At 68.8% G+C, this 14,961-nt stretch overlaps 1 protein-coding gene across 1 annotated transcript; it reads right to left on the minus strand.

Moving 5' to 3' along the window:
• Window positions 1-4,006: 4,006 nt before the first annotated feature.
• On the minus strand, window positions 4,007-14,163 carry COLGALT1 (collagen beta(1-O)galactosyltransferase 1). Its single transcript, XM_062178659.1, has 12 exons — window positions 13,870-14,163; window positions 12,647-12,757; window positions 11,844-11,961; window positions 10,524-10,658; window positions 9,960-10,164; window positions 9,556-9,675; window positions 8,804-8,880; window positions 8,538-8,644; window positions 7,742-7,874; window positions 7,151-7,278; window positions 5,800-6,006; window positions 4,007-5,546 (listed from the first exon to the last, which is right to left on the minus strand). The coding sequence occupies exons 1-12, from the start codon at window positions 14,136-14,138 to the stop codon at window positions 5,279-5,281; spliced, it is 1,878 nt and encodes a 625-aa protein (XP_062034643.1). The 5' UTR covers window positions 14,139-14,163; the 3' UTR covers window positions 4,007-5,278.
• Window positions 14,164-14,961: the final 798 nt, after the last annotated feature.

The following is a 14,961-nucleotide window of genomic DNA, read 5'->3' on the forward strand; positions in this document are numbered from 1 at the left end:
TTGGGCTCACCCGGTGGGCCCAGGTCCTGCCCACTTCCGGCACGAATCGGCCCGGGTTTCTGCGGCCGAGGGGGCGACACGGAGGGTCGGGGCGGCCCCGCCCGGGGGTGGGGGGGACGGGGAGAGACTCAGGGACAGAGGCCGGAGGACCAGGGACGCCAGGAGGAGGTGCCCCCCGCAGGCCCCGCCCCCGCCCCGTGCCCCGCCCCCATCAGACATGCAAAAAACTCAACACCGAACTAGAAATCCTCTCTCTCTCTCTCTCTCTCTCTCTCTCTCTCTCTCTCTGTCTCTCGGCTGGGATCTCAGCGCCCCCTGTTGCCCCCTCCCCTGCTGCCCGCGCCCGCGCTGTCCCCCCCCCAGCTCGGTGGGGAGGGGCGGGCTGGGCCCCCGACCCCGGCCGCGTCTCCCCTCCTCCCCCACCCCTCCTGAGAATCCCTAAGGACCAAAGTTGTGTTCGCGGGGCTCCTGTTGATTCTTGGCTGCGCCTTTTTATTTTAATTTAAAAGACGGAAGTCAAGGTGACAGGTGGCCAGGGAGACCCCTCGAACGCACCCCCCACGTCCCCTGCCCAGAAGGGGGCCCAGGACCACGCCCCATCCCAGCCAGGGGGCCCAGGACCCCACCCCATCCATACCCACCCCAGGACCCCGCCCTGTCGCCGCCCACTCCACAGGGGCCCGGCCCCGCCCACCCAGCGCCGGCCCCAGTCCCCGGAGGCCTTGCCCTCCGTGCGCCTGCTCCCAGCATGCGGTTGCAGGCGTAAAGTCAAACGTTGTTGGTTTTCTGATTTCGGGGGCTTTTGTTTGCTTGGATTCCGCCCGGGCTGCGCCTGCGCCGTGGCCGCGGGACCCGGCGCGCGGGAACCGCTCATGGGTGCATGGTGTGGACACGTTTTGCACTTCTCTCTCTTTTTGGTCTCTGTAAAAATATTTTATTAAAAGCAGACATTAAAAAAAAAGAAGAAAGGGCCTCGGACCTCTCGCGAACTCCTTCCCGTCTGGGCAAAAAGGAAAAAAATCAAGAAAATCCCCACGGAGCCCGGGCTGCGGGCAGACGCCTCTGCCGGGGAGGGGCGGGGTGGGATTCGAACTTGCGACCCTGGAAGACAAATTCCAGAGGAACACCACAGATTCAACCCGCACCCCGCTGGCCACTCCCCCAAGTGTCCACAGCAGCCAGGGTGGGGCCAGGCCGAAGCCGGGGCCCAGGGCCGCGCGGGGGGTGGGGCGGGAGGGGCGAGCACCCGGTCATCCCGGCTGCCTCCCCGGGTGCCAAGGCCGCCTTTGGGGAGCGAGCCAGCGCAGGGCAGCTAGGTCACTCCTTAACTTCAAATAAATGAATCACTCTTTGAGGGGGCAGGGGGACCGCCCCAGCCGGGGGCTCCGAGGTGGCCCAGGGGCGCCTTCCCACCGCTGGGGTTGATTTCGGCTCCGCAAAGGCCCCGGGATGGGGACCCCGGACCCTGACATCGGGCGGCGGAGCCAGGACGGCGCCTGGGCGGTCAGAGGCCGAGACGGGACAGAGCCAGCGGGCGGGGGCCAGGGCGGCTTCAGAGCCCACGCGGGGGACGGGAGGGGGCAGAGAGAGAGGAGAGAGGTGGGGCCGCCACGCAGGCGGGAACTCCAAGGACACGCCCCCAGCCAGAGGACACGCCCCTACTCAGAGAGCACGCCCCCAGCCAGAGGACACGCCTCTAATCAGAAAACTCGTCCCTACCCAGAGGACACGCCCCTACTCAGAGGGCACGCCCCTACTCAGAAAACACGCCACCAGCCAGGAGGCAGGCCCCCAATCAGAGGACATGCCCCTACTCAGAGGACACGCCCCTACTCAGGGAACACTCCCCCAGCGAGGAGGCAGGCCGCTAGACACACCCCCAGTCAGAGGACATGCCCCAACCAGATGCCACGCCTCTGGCCAGAGGGCCCGCCCAGCAGAGGCCACGCCCCTGACCGGAGGGCCCGCCCCCTCAGAGGCCACGCCCCTGAGCAGAGGCCACGCCCCGGCCCTCTAAGGCCCTCCCGCGGGCCCACCAGGACCCGGTGCGGGTGTGGGGATTTCGAAGCAGGCAGCTGAGGTGACGCGGGTGCCTTGCGGCCCCGCCCCGCAGGGGAGCCAGATGAGCGGCGGGGACAGCTGGGACAGGCTTCCCGTGTTGCGACACTCGGACACGAGACTTTCACTGCGTACAGCCCCGGCCCCCAAAGTTTTGGGAAAAGGAATAGAGACGAGCAGTTCCGGGCCGGTGCTGTGGCACAGTAGGTAAAGGCGCAGCCTGCGGGGCCGGAATCCGCACGGGCACCGGTTTGAGTCCCGGTTGCTCCACTTTTGATCCAGCTCTCTGCTGTGGCTTGGTGGAGGATGGCCCAGGTCCTTGGGCCCCTGCACCTGCGTGGGAGACCCGGATGGAGCTGCTGGCTCCAGCCCTCTCTGTTGCAGACATTTGGGGAGTGACCCAGCGGATGGGTCTCTCTCTCTCTCTCTCTGTCACTGCCTTTCAAATAAATAAGGCACACCGTGTGCGACTCCCTGGACGACACGTGCAGAACAGGCAAATCCCCAGAGATGGGAAGCAGTGGAGTGAGGGGCTGCGAGGGCTGGGGGGGGGGGGGCAGGGAGACGGCGTGGGGGGGCAGAATGTTCTGGAACTACACCAACGCGGCCGCCGGGCCACATCCTCTGCTGCTTCCCCCAGGGCGTCTCAGCGGGGAGCTGGACCAAAGGCTGAGTGCCCAGGACTTGAACCCGCGCTCTGATGTGGGGTGCCGTTGTCGCTGGCACAGCGCCAGCCCCTTCGGCCTCCACCCCATTTCCACTCCCCTAATCCGAACCCCGGTCCACCTGGGCCTCCAACCGCCAACCCAGCAGGCAGAGTTGCCCCCGGGACCTGGCCTGCGGGCCACCTGGAGGCCTCGGAGCCCGAGACCCAGCCTGCCCCTCCCCTGACTCCGCCCACCAGCCCTCCCGGCAGGTGCACCTGGGCCTCGCCCAGCGGCTTCCCCAGCCAGGCGCACCTGCGGGCGTGGGCGGGCTGGAGAGACTGGAGCTGTCTTCCGACGCCAGCAGCCAGCCTGGGAGCAGCTGCGAAGGGAAAAGCTTTATTTTTTAAAAAAAACCAAACTTATTTTACTTATTTGAGAGACTGAGTTACAGAGAGAGAGGTCTTCCACCTGCTGGTCCACTCCCCAGATGCCCGTATCCGGATCTCCCGTGGCCCCGGCTGCTGTGGTGAACCAGCAGATGGAAGGAAGATCTCTCTCCTTCCACGAACATAGTCTTTCAAATAAATAAATGTTTTCTAAAGATGTATTTTAAGCAATAGGTGGTTTTATCTCAAGTTTGTGAAATAAGTGTGTTTAAAAAAAAAAAAAAAGCAATTGCAGGCTGCCAGAGTTCGTGGAAGACAATGAAATATGTATATGCGAGGCCGGCTTCCCATAGGGGTGCTGGTTCAAGTCCTGGCTGCTCCACTTCCGGTCCAGCTCTCTGCTGTAGCTTGGAAAAGCAGTGGAGGATGGCCCAAGTCCTTGAGCCCCTGCACCCGCGTGGGGGACCCGGATGGAGCTCCTGGCTCCTGGCTTCGGATCAGCGCAGCTCCGGCCGTTGCAGCCGTTTGGGGAGCAGATGGAGGACCCCCGTCCTGTAACTCTGTCTTTCAAATAAGATAAATAAATTTGTCATAAATGTGTAGAAGCTGGAAGTCAGCAGCTTGGAGGGTCGGAAAGCGGCTGCACTGAATGGTTGAGAGCCGGGGTCTCCGTTTGCTTTCCTGGGCTCCATTCTCACATTTCCCGCTCTGACCATGGCCACCGTCCAGTCCGATGGCAGTGGCCACGACCCCTCGCAGCCTCCGGGGATTGGACCCTGACGACACACAGGCTGTCTGGGGCTAGCAATGCCCGCCCCCGCCGCCAGGGGGCGGCTCTGCAGCGCCGCTGGGCTTCTCTCCTACGGGCGCTGTCGGCTCGTTGGCGCCCCCTGCAGGGCTCTCCCCCAGCTGCATCGCATTTCCTCCCCTTCCCGGGGCTCACGCCCTGGACACGCCACAGCCCCCCTCCTGGGGTGTTTTGGGGGAACCCACACCAGGACAGCCTTCTCCTCGTTCAGTCATTGGACACCCCTCCCGTTGGCCCCACAAGGCAGAGCGGGCTCTGCGGTAGCCCCAGTTACATGGAGGGACGTTTATGGGGTGCGCGGGGACCTGGAACCCCGTGCAGCCCGCGGTGAGGGGCGAGGGGTGGAGAGGGGGCTTTGGCAGCCACGCAGACCACAGACTTTGGTTAAAACCAACCAGAAACATTTAATAAAAAAATAAGCAAGTTATCCAGGTCTGCCCAGCACACCGAGGTCTCCCAGAGCGGGTGGAGGCCGGGGCGTCGGGTCTGGGCTGGGCCCCTCGGACACGCGGCCGCGGCAGAGGCCGGCACGGAGGCACCGCGCCAAGCAGGCAGGGGCCACACCTGAGACCAGGGCGGGACAAGGGAGACCCGGCCTCCTGCCCCACCCCAGGCCCCCTCTGGCGCGGGCCCGCGGATGCCCCCTGCAGGGGAACAGCGACTCTCGGTGGGCACACAGCTCAGCTTGGGGAGGAGGGGGGGGCCCGTGAGGCCTGGCACACAGGGGGAGCCCAGGACATCCGGGGAGCCACCGCGCCCCTTTCCCCAACCCAGCACTGGGCGTGCAGCCCGGCGAGCAGGTGCCGATACTGGGGGACACCGGCCCCCGCCTCTGTGTCCCCGCGGCTCGCGACAGTGCTGGCGCGCAACAGGCACCTTGCTGTGCTCCAACCCGAGTGCCTCGTTCAGATCCGGCACACAGCAGGCGCTCAATCCATGCGCGAGTGTGCTGAGCACGCGTGGGTGCTCGAAAGCTTCAGGAAGTGAATGTAACCGCCCAGAGGCCCGCAGGGTGCCCTGCGGGGCAGCCACTCGCAAACCCTGGGCATGAGGTCATTCAAGTAAAGCGCTCGGCCCAGGGCCAGCGCTGCGCCCCTCCTTTGAATCCCGGTACACACAGGCGCCTAATGATTGCAGCTTGGCCCCGCCCAGCCCCCCCATGCTAAGCCCAGTCCCTGGTACACAGTAGGCGCTCCATTCATGCTGCCTGCGTGCAAGTGACTGCGTGGAGAGCCGTGTGCGGCCCGGCCCGGGGGGCAGCAGGTGGCCCCGCCGGATGCGGACGCCCCTGGGGGGGGCAGCAGGTGGCCCCGCCGGATGCGGACGTCCCGGGGGGCAGCAGGTGGCCCTGCTGGACGCGGAGGCCCCGGCCGGCGCCCTCACAGCTCGTCCCGGGCGGCGCTGTCCAGCGGGGACTGCAGCACGTCCGAGTTCTTGGCCTCGCGGCTCAGCGCCTGCTGCTCCCGCATCTTCTGGGACTTGGCGCGGTCCCAGTCGGTCTTCACGTGCTCATTGTTCCACACCACCGAGGTCTCCGTGTCGCTCACGTAGCCGTCGTCCCCCGTGTAGTGCGTGGGGTACACGAGCAGCGGCTCCACGGAGAAGGCGCGCAGGTCGCGGCGCGAGAAGTGGGCCTTGTACTCGGACCTGAGGGGGAGGGGCGGCAGTGAGTCGGGGGGTGGGGCAGTGAGTTGGGGCGGGGCAGTGAAGTCGGAGTCAGATGTGGGGACAGGGGCGGGGCAGTGAGTGGGGGCAGGGACAGAGGGAGCAGCCACTGTGCAGGCGCAACAGAGCTCAGGGAGGCAGAAGGGGCGGGCCCCCGATGTGGGCGGGGCCGGCATGGGGAGGAGGTGGAGATGCCCAGGGCCTGCCCCCCCCACCGCCGTCACAAGCCCCTCACACTGGGTGCTTGTCGAACATGACGGGCAGGAACTCGTCCACGGGCAGCATCTTGGAGAGCGGCTGGGCGGCCAGCAGCTTGCGGGCGCCTTGCAGGGAGATGACGTAGGCGAGGGTCCAGTAGGAGTAGTCGGCCTCCACCAGGTTCCTCACGCGGGGCACGGCCTTCTCGGGCTGCTCCACCTGCATCCGCTTACGGCCCACATAGCTGTGGCGTGAGACCGGGGCCGGGGACGTGAGCCCGGGACCCGGGGTGGGTGCCGCTTTGGTGCGCGCAGCAGCCACACGAGGCAGGTCTATAGCCAGGAGCTCTGGCCCCACCCCCACACTCAGGCCACGCCCATAGACTGCCAGCTCCGATCTCCCCCACGTCCCAGCTCCAGGAGCCCCAGTCAGGCCTGCAGGCTTCGCACCGGGTCTCTGGATTCCCGTCACCCCTACAGGGCACCGGCCCACAGGCCACGCCCCTGACGGTGCTCACAGGCCCAGGGACCCCGTGAGCCCTCTGCCCAGCTCCTGAGAGTTTGTGATGATACTCTAGGTCACGGCTGTGCCCCGGCCACGCCCCCATGTCTGACCACACCCCCCAGAGGCGGGGCTTCATGCTCAAGCCCCAGACCAAGCCTCTTGTCCGGGCCACACCCCTAGGTCCCACCATTGGCCATGGCCACACCCCCAGGCCCCTATTCTTGGCTTCAGCCAAACCCCAGGTCTCTCCTCCTGGTCTGGGACACACTTCCAGGTCCTATCTTGGCCCCAGCCACACCCCTAGGTCCCACCTCTTGGCCCTGACCACGCCCCCAGGTCCCACTTCTTGACCCTGCTCATGCCTCTTGGTCCTGACCAAGCCCCCAACGTTCCACCTCATAGTCCAGGCCACGTCCCCAGGCCCCACCTCCTGGCCCCAGCCATGACCCCTGGACACGGCCACGCCCCAGGTCCCTCCTCCTGGCCAAGCCACGCCCTTAAGTCCCACCCCCTGCCCCGGCCACGCCCCAGGTCCCTCCTCCTGGCCCCAGCCACACCTCCAGGCCCAGGTCACGGCCAGGGTAATGCCTCCTGGCCCTGGCCACGCCCCAGCCACACCCCAGGTCCCTCCTCCTGGCTCGGATCACGCCCCAAGTCCCACTTCCAGGTCCAGGCCACACCCACAGGTCCTATCTTGGCTCCAGGAATGCCCCAGCCATGCCTCAGGTCCCTCCTCCTGTCCCCAGCCATGCCTTTCAGTCCCTCCTCCTGGCCTGGGTCACTCCCCAGGTCCCGCCTCCTTCCTGGCCCCAGCCACACCTCCAGGCCCGGGCCACGCCCCCGGCCCCGCCTCATGCCCCCAGCCACGCCCCGACCGTGCTCACATGAGGTCCCAGTCCAGGCGCTCGCGCTCCACGTCGCGCATGAGGTTCATCAGGCGCCTCTTGAAGAAAATCTCGAAGCGCAGGTCGTCCTCGAACACCAGCGACTTCTGCAGCCCCCGCTCCACGACCTGCGGGGGCGCCCCAGAGCTCACGGCGAGGGGTCCGCGGGCGCCCAGAACACCCCGCCCCCCGCCCGCGCCCAGCCTGCGTGCCCCGCCTCCCCGCCATCCTGGCTCGCGGCCCCCAGGCGCCCCCAGCGCCCGCCCCGCCCCTCGCCCGCGCCCCAGCCTGTGTTCCCTGCAGTTCCCCGCCGTCCTGGCTCGCGGCCCCCAGGGGCACCCCGCCCCCCGCCCTTGCCCCAGCCTGCGTGCCCCGCCGTTCCCCGCTGTCCTGGCTCCCGGCCCCCAGGGGCACCCCGCCCCCCCGCCCGCGCCCCAGCCTGCGTGCCCCGCCGTCCTGGCTCGCGGCCCCCAGGGGCCCCCAGCGCCCGCCCCGCCCCTCGCCCGCGCCCCAGCCTGCGTGCCCCGCCTCCCCGCCGTCCTGGCTCGCGGCCCCCAGGCGCACCCAGCGCCCGCCCCGCCCCTCGCCCACCTCCGTCCAGATGCGGTAGTGGCTGAGGAAGCAGCCCAGCTCGCCCTTGGTGAGGGGCCGGCCGTGGTAGGGGTCCTTGTAGCCGGGCAGCATCTGGATGCCCAGAGCCTCCACCTGGCTGGCGTTCATGGCCCTGGGGGGGGGAGGGCGGCTCACGTGGCGCAGCGGCGGGGTCGGCCGCCCACGCGGGCGCCGGAACCAGTCCCGGCTGCTCCACTTCCCATCCAGCTCCCAGCTGTGGCCTGGGAAGGCAGTGGTGACGGGCCAAGTCCTTGGGCCCCTGCACCCACGTGGGAGACCCGGATGGAGCTCCTGGCTCCTCCTTTGGCTTGGCCCAGCCCTGGCCACTACAGCCACTTGGGGACTGAGCCAGCGGATGGAAGAGCTCTCTCTCCAGCCTCCCTCCCTCGCTCTAACTCCTTCAAATAAATAAATAAATCTTAAGTGAAAAATCTTTAAAAGCAGGAAGTGGAACGGGGTCCGAGGCACTGTCTACACCCGCGGGCAGCCCTGCCTCGCTCTGACCTACTTCCCCCTCCAGGGCCCCCCCAACTGCGTCCACACCAGCACCAAACCTGCCTGACTGCTCCAGACCACCCCCCCACGGCCGCCACCGGAACGGTCTCCACTCGCCTCCCCCACGCCCGAGTCACTTCTTCTCCACGCCCCCCCCCGCCCACACACACACAGGAGGACCAATCCCGGCTCCGACTCCCTGCGCCAGGACTCCCTTCCCAGCCGTGGCCCCGCCCCCAGCGCAGCCCCACCCGGCCCCGCCCCGGCCCCGCCCACTCACTTGCCGTCCACCGCCTCCAGCAGCCGCACTTGGATCTCCTGCTCCTGCAGCGCCCGCAGCATGCGCTCCCGCCGGTCCCGCCGCCGCTTCAGGTTGATCATGAACACCTGCGGGGGCGCTCAGTGGGACCCCGCCCCCCACCCTGTCCCTGCAGCCCCGCCAGGGAAGGCCCGGCCCCGGCCCCGCCCCCACACCTTCGCCATCCCTGCCAGGGAAGGCCTGGCCCTGACCCGGCCCCACCCCCAGGGAGGGAGGGCCCGGCCCACCTCGTCAAAGCCCATCTTGTCCGGGGTCTTGGCGGGCACGGAGACGTAGCGCGAGGGCTCGGGCGGCGGGTGCTTCACTGGGGGTGGGAGGGGCAGGGTAGCTGGGGCCCCTCCCCCTGCAACCCTCCCCGCACACCCCTCCCCCACCCCCACCCCCAGTGTCCCAGTGCCGCCTGCTGCAGCCCCAGGCCACCAGCATCAGCTGTCAGCTAGGACGCCTGGGGGGACCAGGCCGAGCCAGGCGCCTCCTCGGGCCCCCACCCCACACACACACACCCACATTGCAGCCCACCCCCATCCTGCTGGCCCAGGAAACACCCGGTGCGTGGGCTCACGTGGAGTCCCCAGAGCCAGCACGAGATCCACTGCCCCGCCTGGCTGAAGGCAGGTGCCGTGACCTTGCGGTGCCCTTGAACCCCTCATCCATGAGCTGGACTAAAGGTACCACCCGGGGGCAAGACGGTCCGGAGATTCGAAGGGAGCCGAAAAATCTCTTACAGCGCTGTGAGAGCTCATCCACCAGGGGGCAGCACTGCTCGCCAGTAGGGGTGGCAGTGGCGTGGGACAAACGCCAGGGTGCTGTCCATCTACCCAAGGACAGGAGGGGCCGGCGCTGGGGCGAGGCGGGTGAAGCCTCCACCTGCGGTGCCGGCTTCCCATGAGGGCGCCGGTTCGAGGCCCGGCTGTGCCACTTCCGGCCCCGCGCTCTGCTACAGCGCCTGCCTGGGGGGGGGGTGCGCGAGCACACTCACCCATGACCTCCAGGTGCACGTGCAGGAAGCTCTCGGCCTCGTCCTGCAGGGTGCTGTGGGCCCGCAGCGGCACGGGCAGGAAGCCGTACACCTCCTTGTTGCACACGAACATCTGCACCTCTGTGGCCCAGGAGAGAACGCGGATGGGGAGGGGGCAGTGCGGCCGCAGGCAGCCCAGCGCGGGCCGGGGGCTGCGGGGCCGCCTATGCTCCCGGCGTCCGGCAGGGGGCGCTCCGCAGCCGCGCCCACCTCTGCTCCCAGATGGAGCTCCTGGCTCCTGGCTCCGGATCAGCCAGCTCCGGCTGTTGCGGCCCATTGGGGAGTGACCAGCGGATGGGAGACCTCTCTCTCTCTCTCTCTCTCTCTCAACTCTCACTCCTCCCCACCCCGGCCCGGGCACGCACCTGCCCGCCGGCAGGAGGAGGCGAACACGATGATGTCGTCGAAGGCCCAGGTGTAGTCGCGGTGCGGCGGGTAGAAGGCCAGCTGCCGCGACGCCGCCTTGCGCAGGTCCACCAGGAAGGTGGAGTGCACCATGGGCACCGGGAAGCAGCCGCGGCGCTCGCGCTTGCGGATGGGGATGTAGGCAGGCGTGCGCCGGTAGTAGCCCTGTGGGGGGAGTGGTAGGGCTGGGGCACAGTGCGCACGCGCGGGGGGGGGCGGACACCGCCCTGAGCGACAGGTGTAGCCCTGCGGGGGGGAGTGGTGGGGCTGGGGCGCAGTGCGCATGCTCGGGGACACACACACACACACACACACACACACACACACTCTCTCTCTCTCTCTCTCTCTCTCTCTCTCTCTCTCCCCCCACCCCCCGCGCGCACCACTCTGAGCCTGCCCAGCCCTGGGCACAGCCCAGGCTTGGGCTGGGGTCACCCAAGGGTGGACAGGACGATCAGGGACGGCTGGATCAAGCCGCACCTGAGGCCGAGTCCTGCGCGCCCTCCCTCCGGGCCCCGCCCTACCTGCGCCGTCATCCCGCACCAGAAGTTGGAGTAGGCGGCGCGGGAGTCCAGCATGGGCGCCACCACCGTCTTGTTCTCGGCCATGAGCAGGCTCAGCGTGTCCGGGTTGAGCAGCAGGTTATCGGCGTCCACAAACTGCGGGACAGCAAGACGCGGCCATGTGCACCTGCGTCCCTCTGTGCCCCGGATGCTGGCGCCTCCCAGGCCGCAGGGGCAGGGCTGGACCGGCCGGGCGCTGAGGACCTGTGTGCCGGCCCCGCCCCGAGGCATCTCTGGGCCCACAGAACTGACCGCCGGGGGAGCCCCGGGCAGGTGCGTGGACTTGAACTTGAGAGTTCACAGCCGCCGAAGCGGCAATGGACGCACATGGCCGGGCCCACCAAGCCCGCGGCGCAGGTTTCAGCCCCGGGAAGGGAGGCAGTGACCGGTGCTATCACAGTGCCGAAGCCCCAGCCCGCGACCGAGGGCCCGGGTTCGAGTCCCGGCGCTGCTCCCGAGGCCAGCCCCCTGCGCATGCGCACCCTGGGAGCGCAGTGGAAGAGTGCTGGGGTCCCTGCCACCCACGTGGGAGACCCGGATGGAGATGCGGGCGCCTGGCCTCCGCCTGGCCAGGCTTTAGATATCGTGGGCATCTGGGGAGTGAGCCCGCGGATAGAGGACCTCTCCCCCCCCCCCCCTGTAATGAACAAGAAATAAAGAACTACAAGGAGAGAAGAGAAACAGCCAAGCGTTCTCGTCCCTGGAAGCGCACAGCGGAGGAAGCAGGAGCCCGGCCCGGCCAGCGGCCCCCACAGCGAATCGGCGCTGACCGTGGGACTGGGGCGGCACCAGCGCCTGCACCGCGCAGTGGCCCGAGCCGGGTGCCAGGCGCCGGGGACCGCTGGGGACAGGACTCAGAATCCGGACCCAGGACGCACGGACCCCAGCTTCTCCGCCAGCCGCGGCCCCCCCCCGCCCCCAGTCGTGCCCCTGACGCCCCCACAGCCGTCCAGCGCTGACCGTGGGACCAGGGGCAGCGCCGCGCAGTGGCCCGAGCCGGGTGCCAGGCGCCGGGGACCGCTGAGGACAGGACTCAGAATTGGGGCCCAGGACGCACGGACCCCAGCTTCTCCGCCAGCCGCGGCCCCCCCCCGCCCCCAGTCGTGCCCCTGACGCCCCCACAGCCGTCACAGCCATCCAGCGCTGACCGTGGGACCAGGGGCAGCGCCGCGCAGTGGCCCGAGCCGGGTGCCAGGCGCCGGGGACCGCTGGGGACAGGACTCAGAATCCGGACCCAGGACGCACGGGCCCCGGCTTCTCCGCCCCCGCCGAGACCCTCACCAGCACGTAATCCGCCCACATGTCCCGGGCCGACTTCAGGGCCGCCTGCCGCAGCTTCATGACGTGCTCGTAGCGCGAGTCCGACCAGTGTTTGGGGCCCTCCTCGTCCGGGTAGGACCTGCGAGAGGCAGCACGAGTCCCCAGGGGTGGTCCCCGAGGGCTTCCTGGAGGAGGGACCAATCCACTGACGGCTGGGGGGTGGGCATCACAGCAGGTGCAAAGGCCCGGGGGAGGGCCCAGTGTGCGGCCCAGTGGGTGAGTCGCAGCCTGCAGCCTGGCCTCCCCTAGGAGCTTGGGTTCGAGTCCAGGCTGCCCCACTTCTGGTCCAGCTCCCAGCTGTGGCCTGGGAGAGCGGCAGAGGACGGCCCAGTGCGTGGGCCCTTGCATCCTCGTGGGAGACCCGGAGGGAGCCCCCATCTCAAGTGGCCCAGCCTGGATGGACGGAAGCTCCGCCCCCTCTGTCTCTTGCCTTCCAGGGAGGGGCAACGGTGTGGGGCGGGGACTGGGCGGGCAGCCAATGGAAAGAAGAGGGAGGGTCTGGATGGGCGGGGTCAGGCAGGGCAGAAATTAGGCGGGCAGCCAATGGGAGGACGAGGGCAGGGCCGACTGGGCGGGGTCAGGCGGGGATTGGGCCCAGGCTTGGCGCTGGGGGCGCAGTCACGCGTGGGTGCGGGCGACGGGGCTAGATGGACCGGGTCAGGAGGCAGGGGAGGGTCGGGGCGGGGACTGGGCCCAGGTGTGGCGCTAGGGACACGCGTGGGTGCGGTCGCGCGTGGGTGCAGCGATGGGGCTGGGCCGCGCACCTGGGCTCCTCCGCCGGCCGCCACTCCACGGAATGGTACAGGCTCTGCACGGCCACCAGCCACTCGCGCAGCACTGCCGTCGTGTTGTCCGCATTGTGGTCCGTGGCCACCCTGCGGGCACAGGGACGCCCCGCACGGTTGGGGAGACTGAGGCAGGCCCATGCCACCCAGACCGGCCACAGCCAACCTCATGTCCGGCCTCTAGGGCCCCAGCCCAGGCCTGGTGTCAAGAACCCGGCGCCTCCGAACCCACACCCACAGCCCCATCCCTGCTCGCCATCACGCAGTCGGTCGGCAAACGCTCGCCGGGCACCAGCGGTGCGCCTGGACCCCGCGGGGCCCCCGCCGGCTCTGCCCACTCGGGGGCCGCTCAGCTGGGAAACCACGCCACGGACTGAGACCCCCGCCCTGTCCACGGAGGGAACCCCGCCCTCGGGGCTCGCACAAGCTCTGGAAAAGTCCAGCTAACGCGGGGCTGGCGGGTAAAGCTTCGGCCTGCAGTGCCCGCATCCCATAGGGGTGCGGGCTCGAGTCCCGGCTGCTCCTCTTCCAGGCCAGCTCTCTGCTGTGGCCCGGGAAGGCAGTGGAGGATGGCCCAAGTGGCTGGGCCCCTGCACCTGCGCGGGAGACCCGGATGGAGCCCCTGGCTCCTGGCTTCGGATCGCCCCCCTCCCCCGGCTGTCACTCTGCCTGGGTGGGAGGGAAGCCCCGGCTGCTGCATTCCGGGCCTCCGCCCTCGCGCTATTCTCCATTCAAGGAGCTGAGGCAGGGGCTTCCCCGCCCCGCCCACGGCCCCTCCCCCCTCCCAGCGCCGGGCGGGGGTTCAGCCCTCACGGGACCCCCCCACACCCCACGGAGCAGGCAGGCGGCCCGGGTCTGGCTGGACCGAAAGTATGGCGGCGAGGGGACCCAGGCCGCCCACGGGGGCGCGCGGACCCGCGTGGACCCGCAGGATCCGGGGCGTGGAACTGCGTGGACCTGCATACACCCGCGTGGACCCGGGACCGGAGCGTGGACCCCTTGGATCCTGGACATAGGACACGCGTGGACCCGTGGGGGCAGGAGACAGGGGGTGCGCGTGAACTCGCATAAACCCGCGCGGACCCCCGGATCCGGAACATAGGACCCGCGTGGCCCGCATACACCCGCGCGGACGCGCGGACCGGGACATACTACCCGCGTGGACCCGCACACACCCGCGTGCGTCCGCCGCCCACGCTCACCACAGCGCCGTGCGCTCCCGCGGGTGGCGCAGCCGCTCGAGCGCTCCCAGCGTGGACGGCAGCGCGTGGGCCGCGTTCCGCGCCAGCAGCGCGATGACCACGCGCGGCGCCTGCAGCGGCGACTCCGGGCTCCAGCGCTCCTCGGGGAAGTAGGCGGCGGCACCCGGCGGGCTGCCCGGAGGCGGCGCCAGCAGCAGCAGCAGCAGCAGCGGCAGCGGGCCCAGGAGCGGCCGCGCGCGCCGCCGGCACGCGCGTGGGGCCATCGCCATCGCGCCACGCGTCGCCTTTAAGCCGCTTTTCTGCCGGCGGACGCGAGCCGCGCCTTAAAGGGGAGGAGCTCGCGCAGCCGGAAGTCAGCCGCCAAGGCCCCGCCCCCGCCCGCCTTAAAGGCGCTGGCATCTCTCAGCCTCCGACAGCGCCTGCGCGGCCTCAGTGACGTCAGCGGCTACTCTCCGCTCCCCGCCTGCCTTAAAGGCACAGTACGCCCCGAATGCTGGGCCGCTCTGGAGCTGGGACCAGAGCCGCGGATCACTGGGTCATGCCACCCGGAGTCCCTGGGCGCGGAGGTCGCGTGGGGGCCGAGAGGGGGGACAGGGAGAGGGGTCGCTCGCTTAGTCCGGGGCGGCGCCGACGGCGACGGCGGGTAGCTCCTGGCTCCGGCCTGGCCTAGCCCTGGCCATTGCGGCCATCTGGGGAGTGACCCAGAAGATGGAAGATCTCTCTCCGTCTCATAAATCTTAAAAAAAAAAAAAAAAAAAAGTCAAGAAAAGTAGAAAGGAAAAAACCATGAACAGGAAACTCACTGCAAATCTAAATAAATAACGCAATAAACGCGACTTCCAGTCCTGCTGAGTTATCATAGCACCGCAAACCGACCAGACGCGGGTCCGGTTTTTATGCGGAGCCCGCGCAGCCTGGAGTCCGAGTCAGGGTCTGGCCCAGGAGTTTCCGGCGGCGCGGTGGGTCCGCGGTGGTCGAAGGGCGGTGGGCGGTTGTGCACCTGAGGCCATCGTCAGCCGCCGGAGATTCGCTCCGCCGCTCACCCCGGCCTCAGTTTGCCCCTCTGTAAGATGGGCAGACGCTCATCCGGCG

Source organism: Lepus europaeus, chromosome 20 (genome assembly GCF_033115175.1).
Source record: "Lepus europaeus isolate LE1 chromosome 20, mLepTim1.pri, whole genome shotgun sequence".
Taxonomy (NCBI): Eukaryota; Metazoa; Chordata; class Mammalia; order Lagomorpha; family Leporidae; genus Lepus; species Lepus europaeus.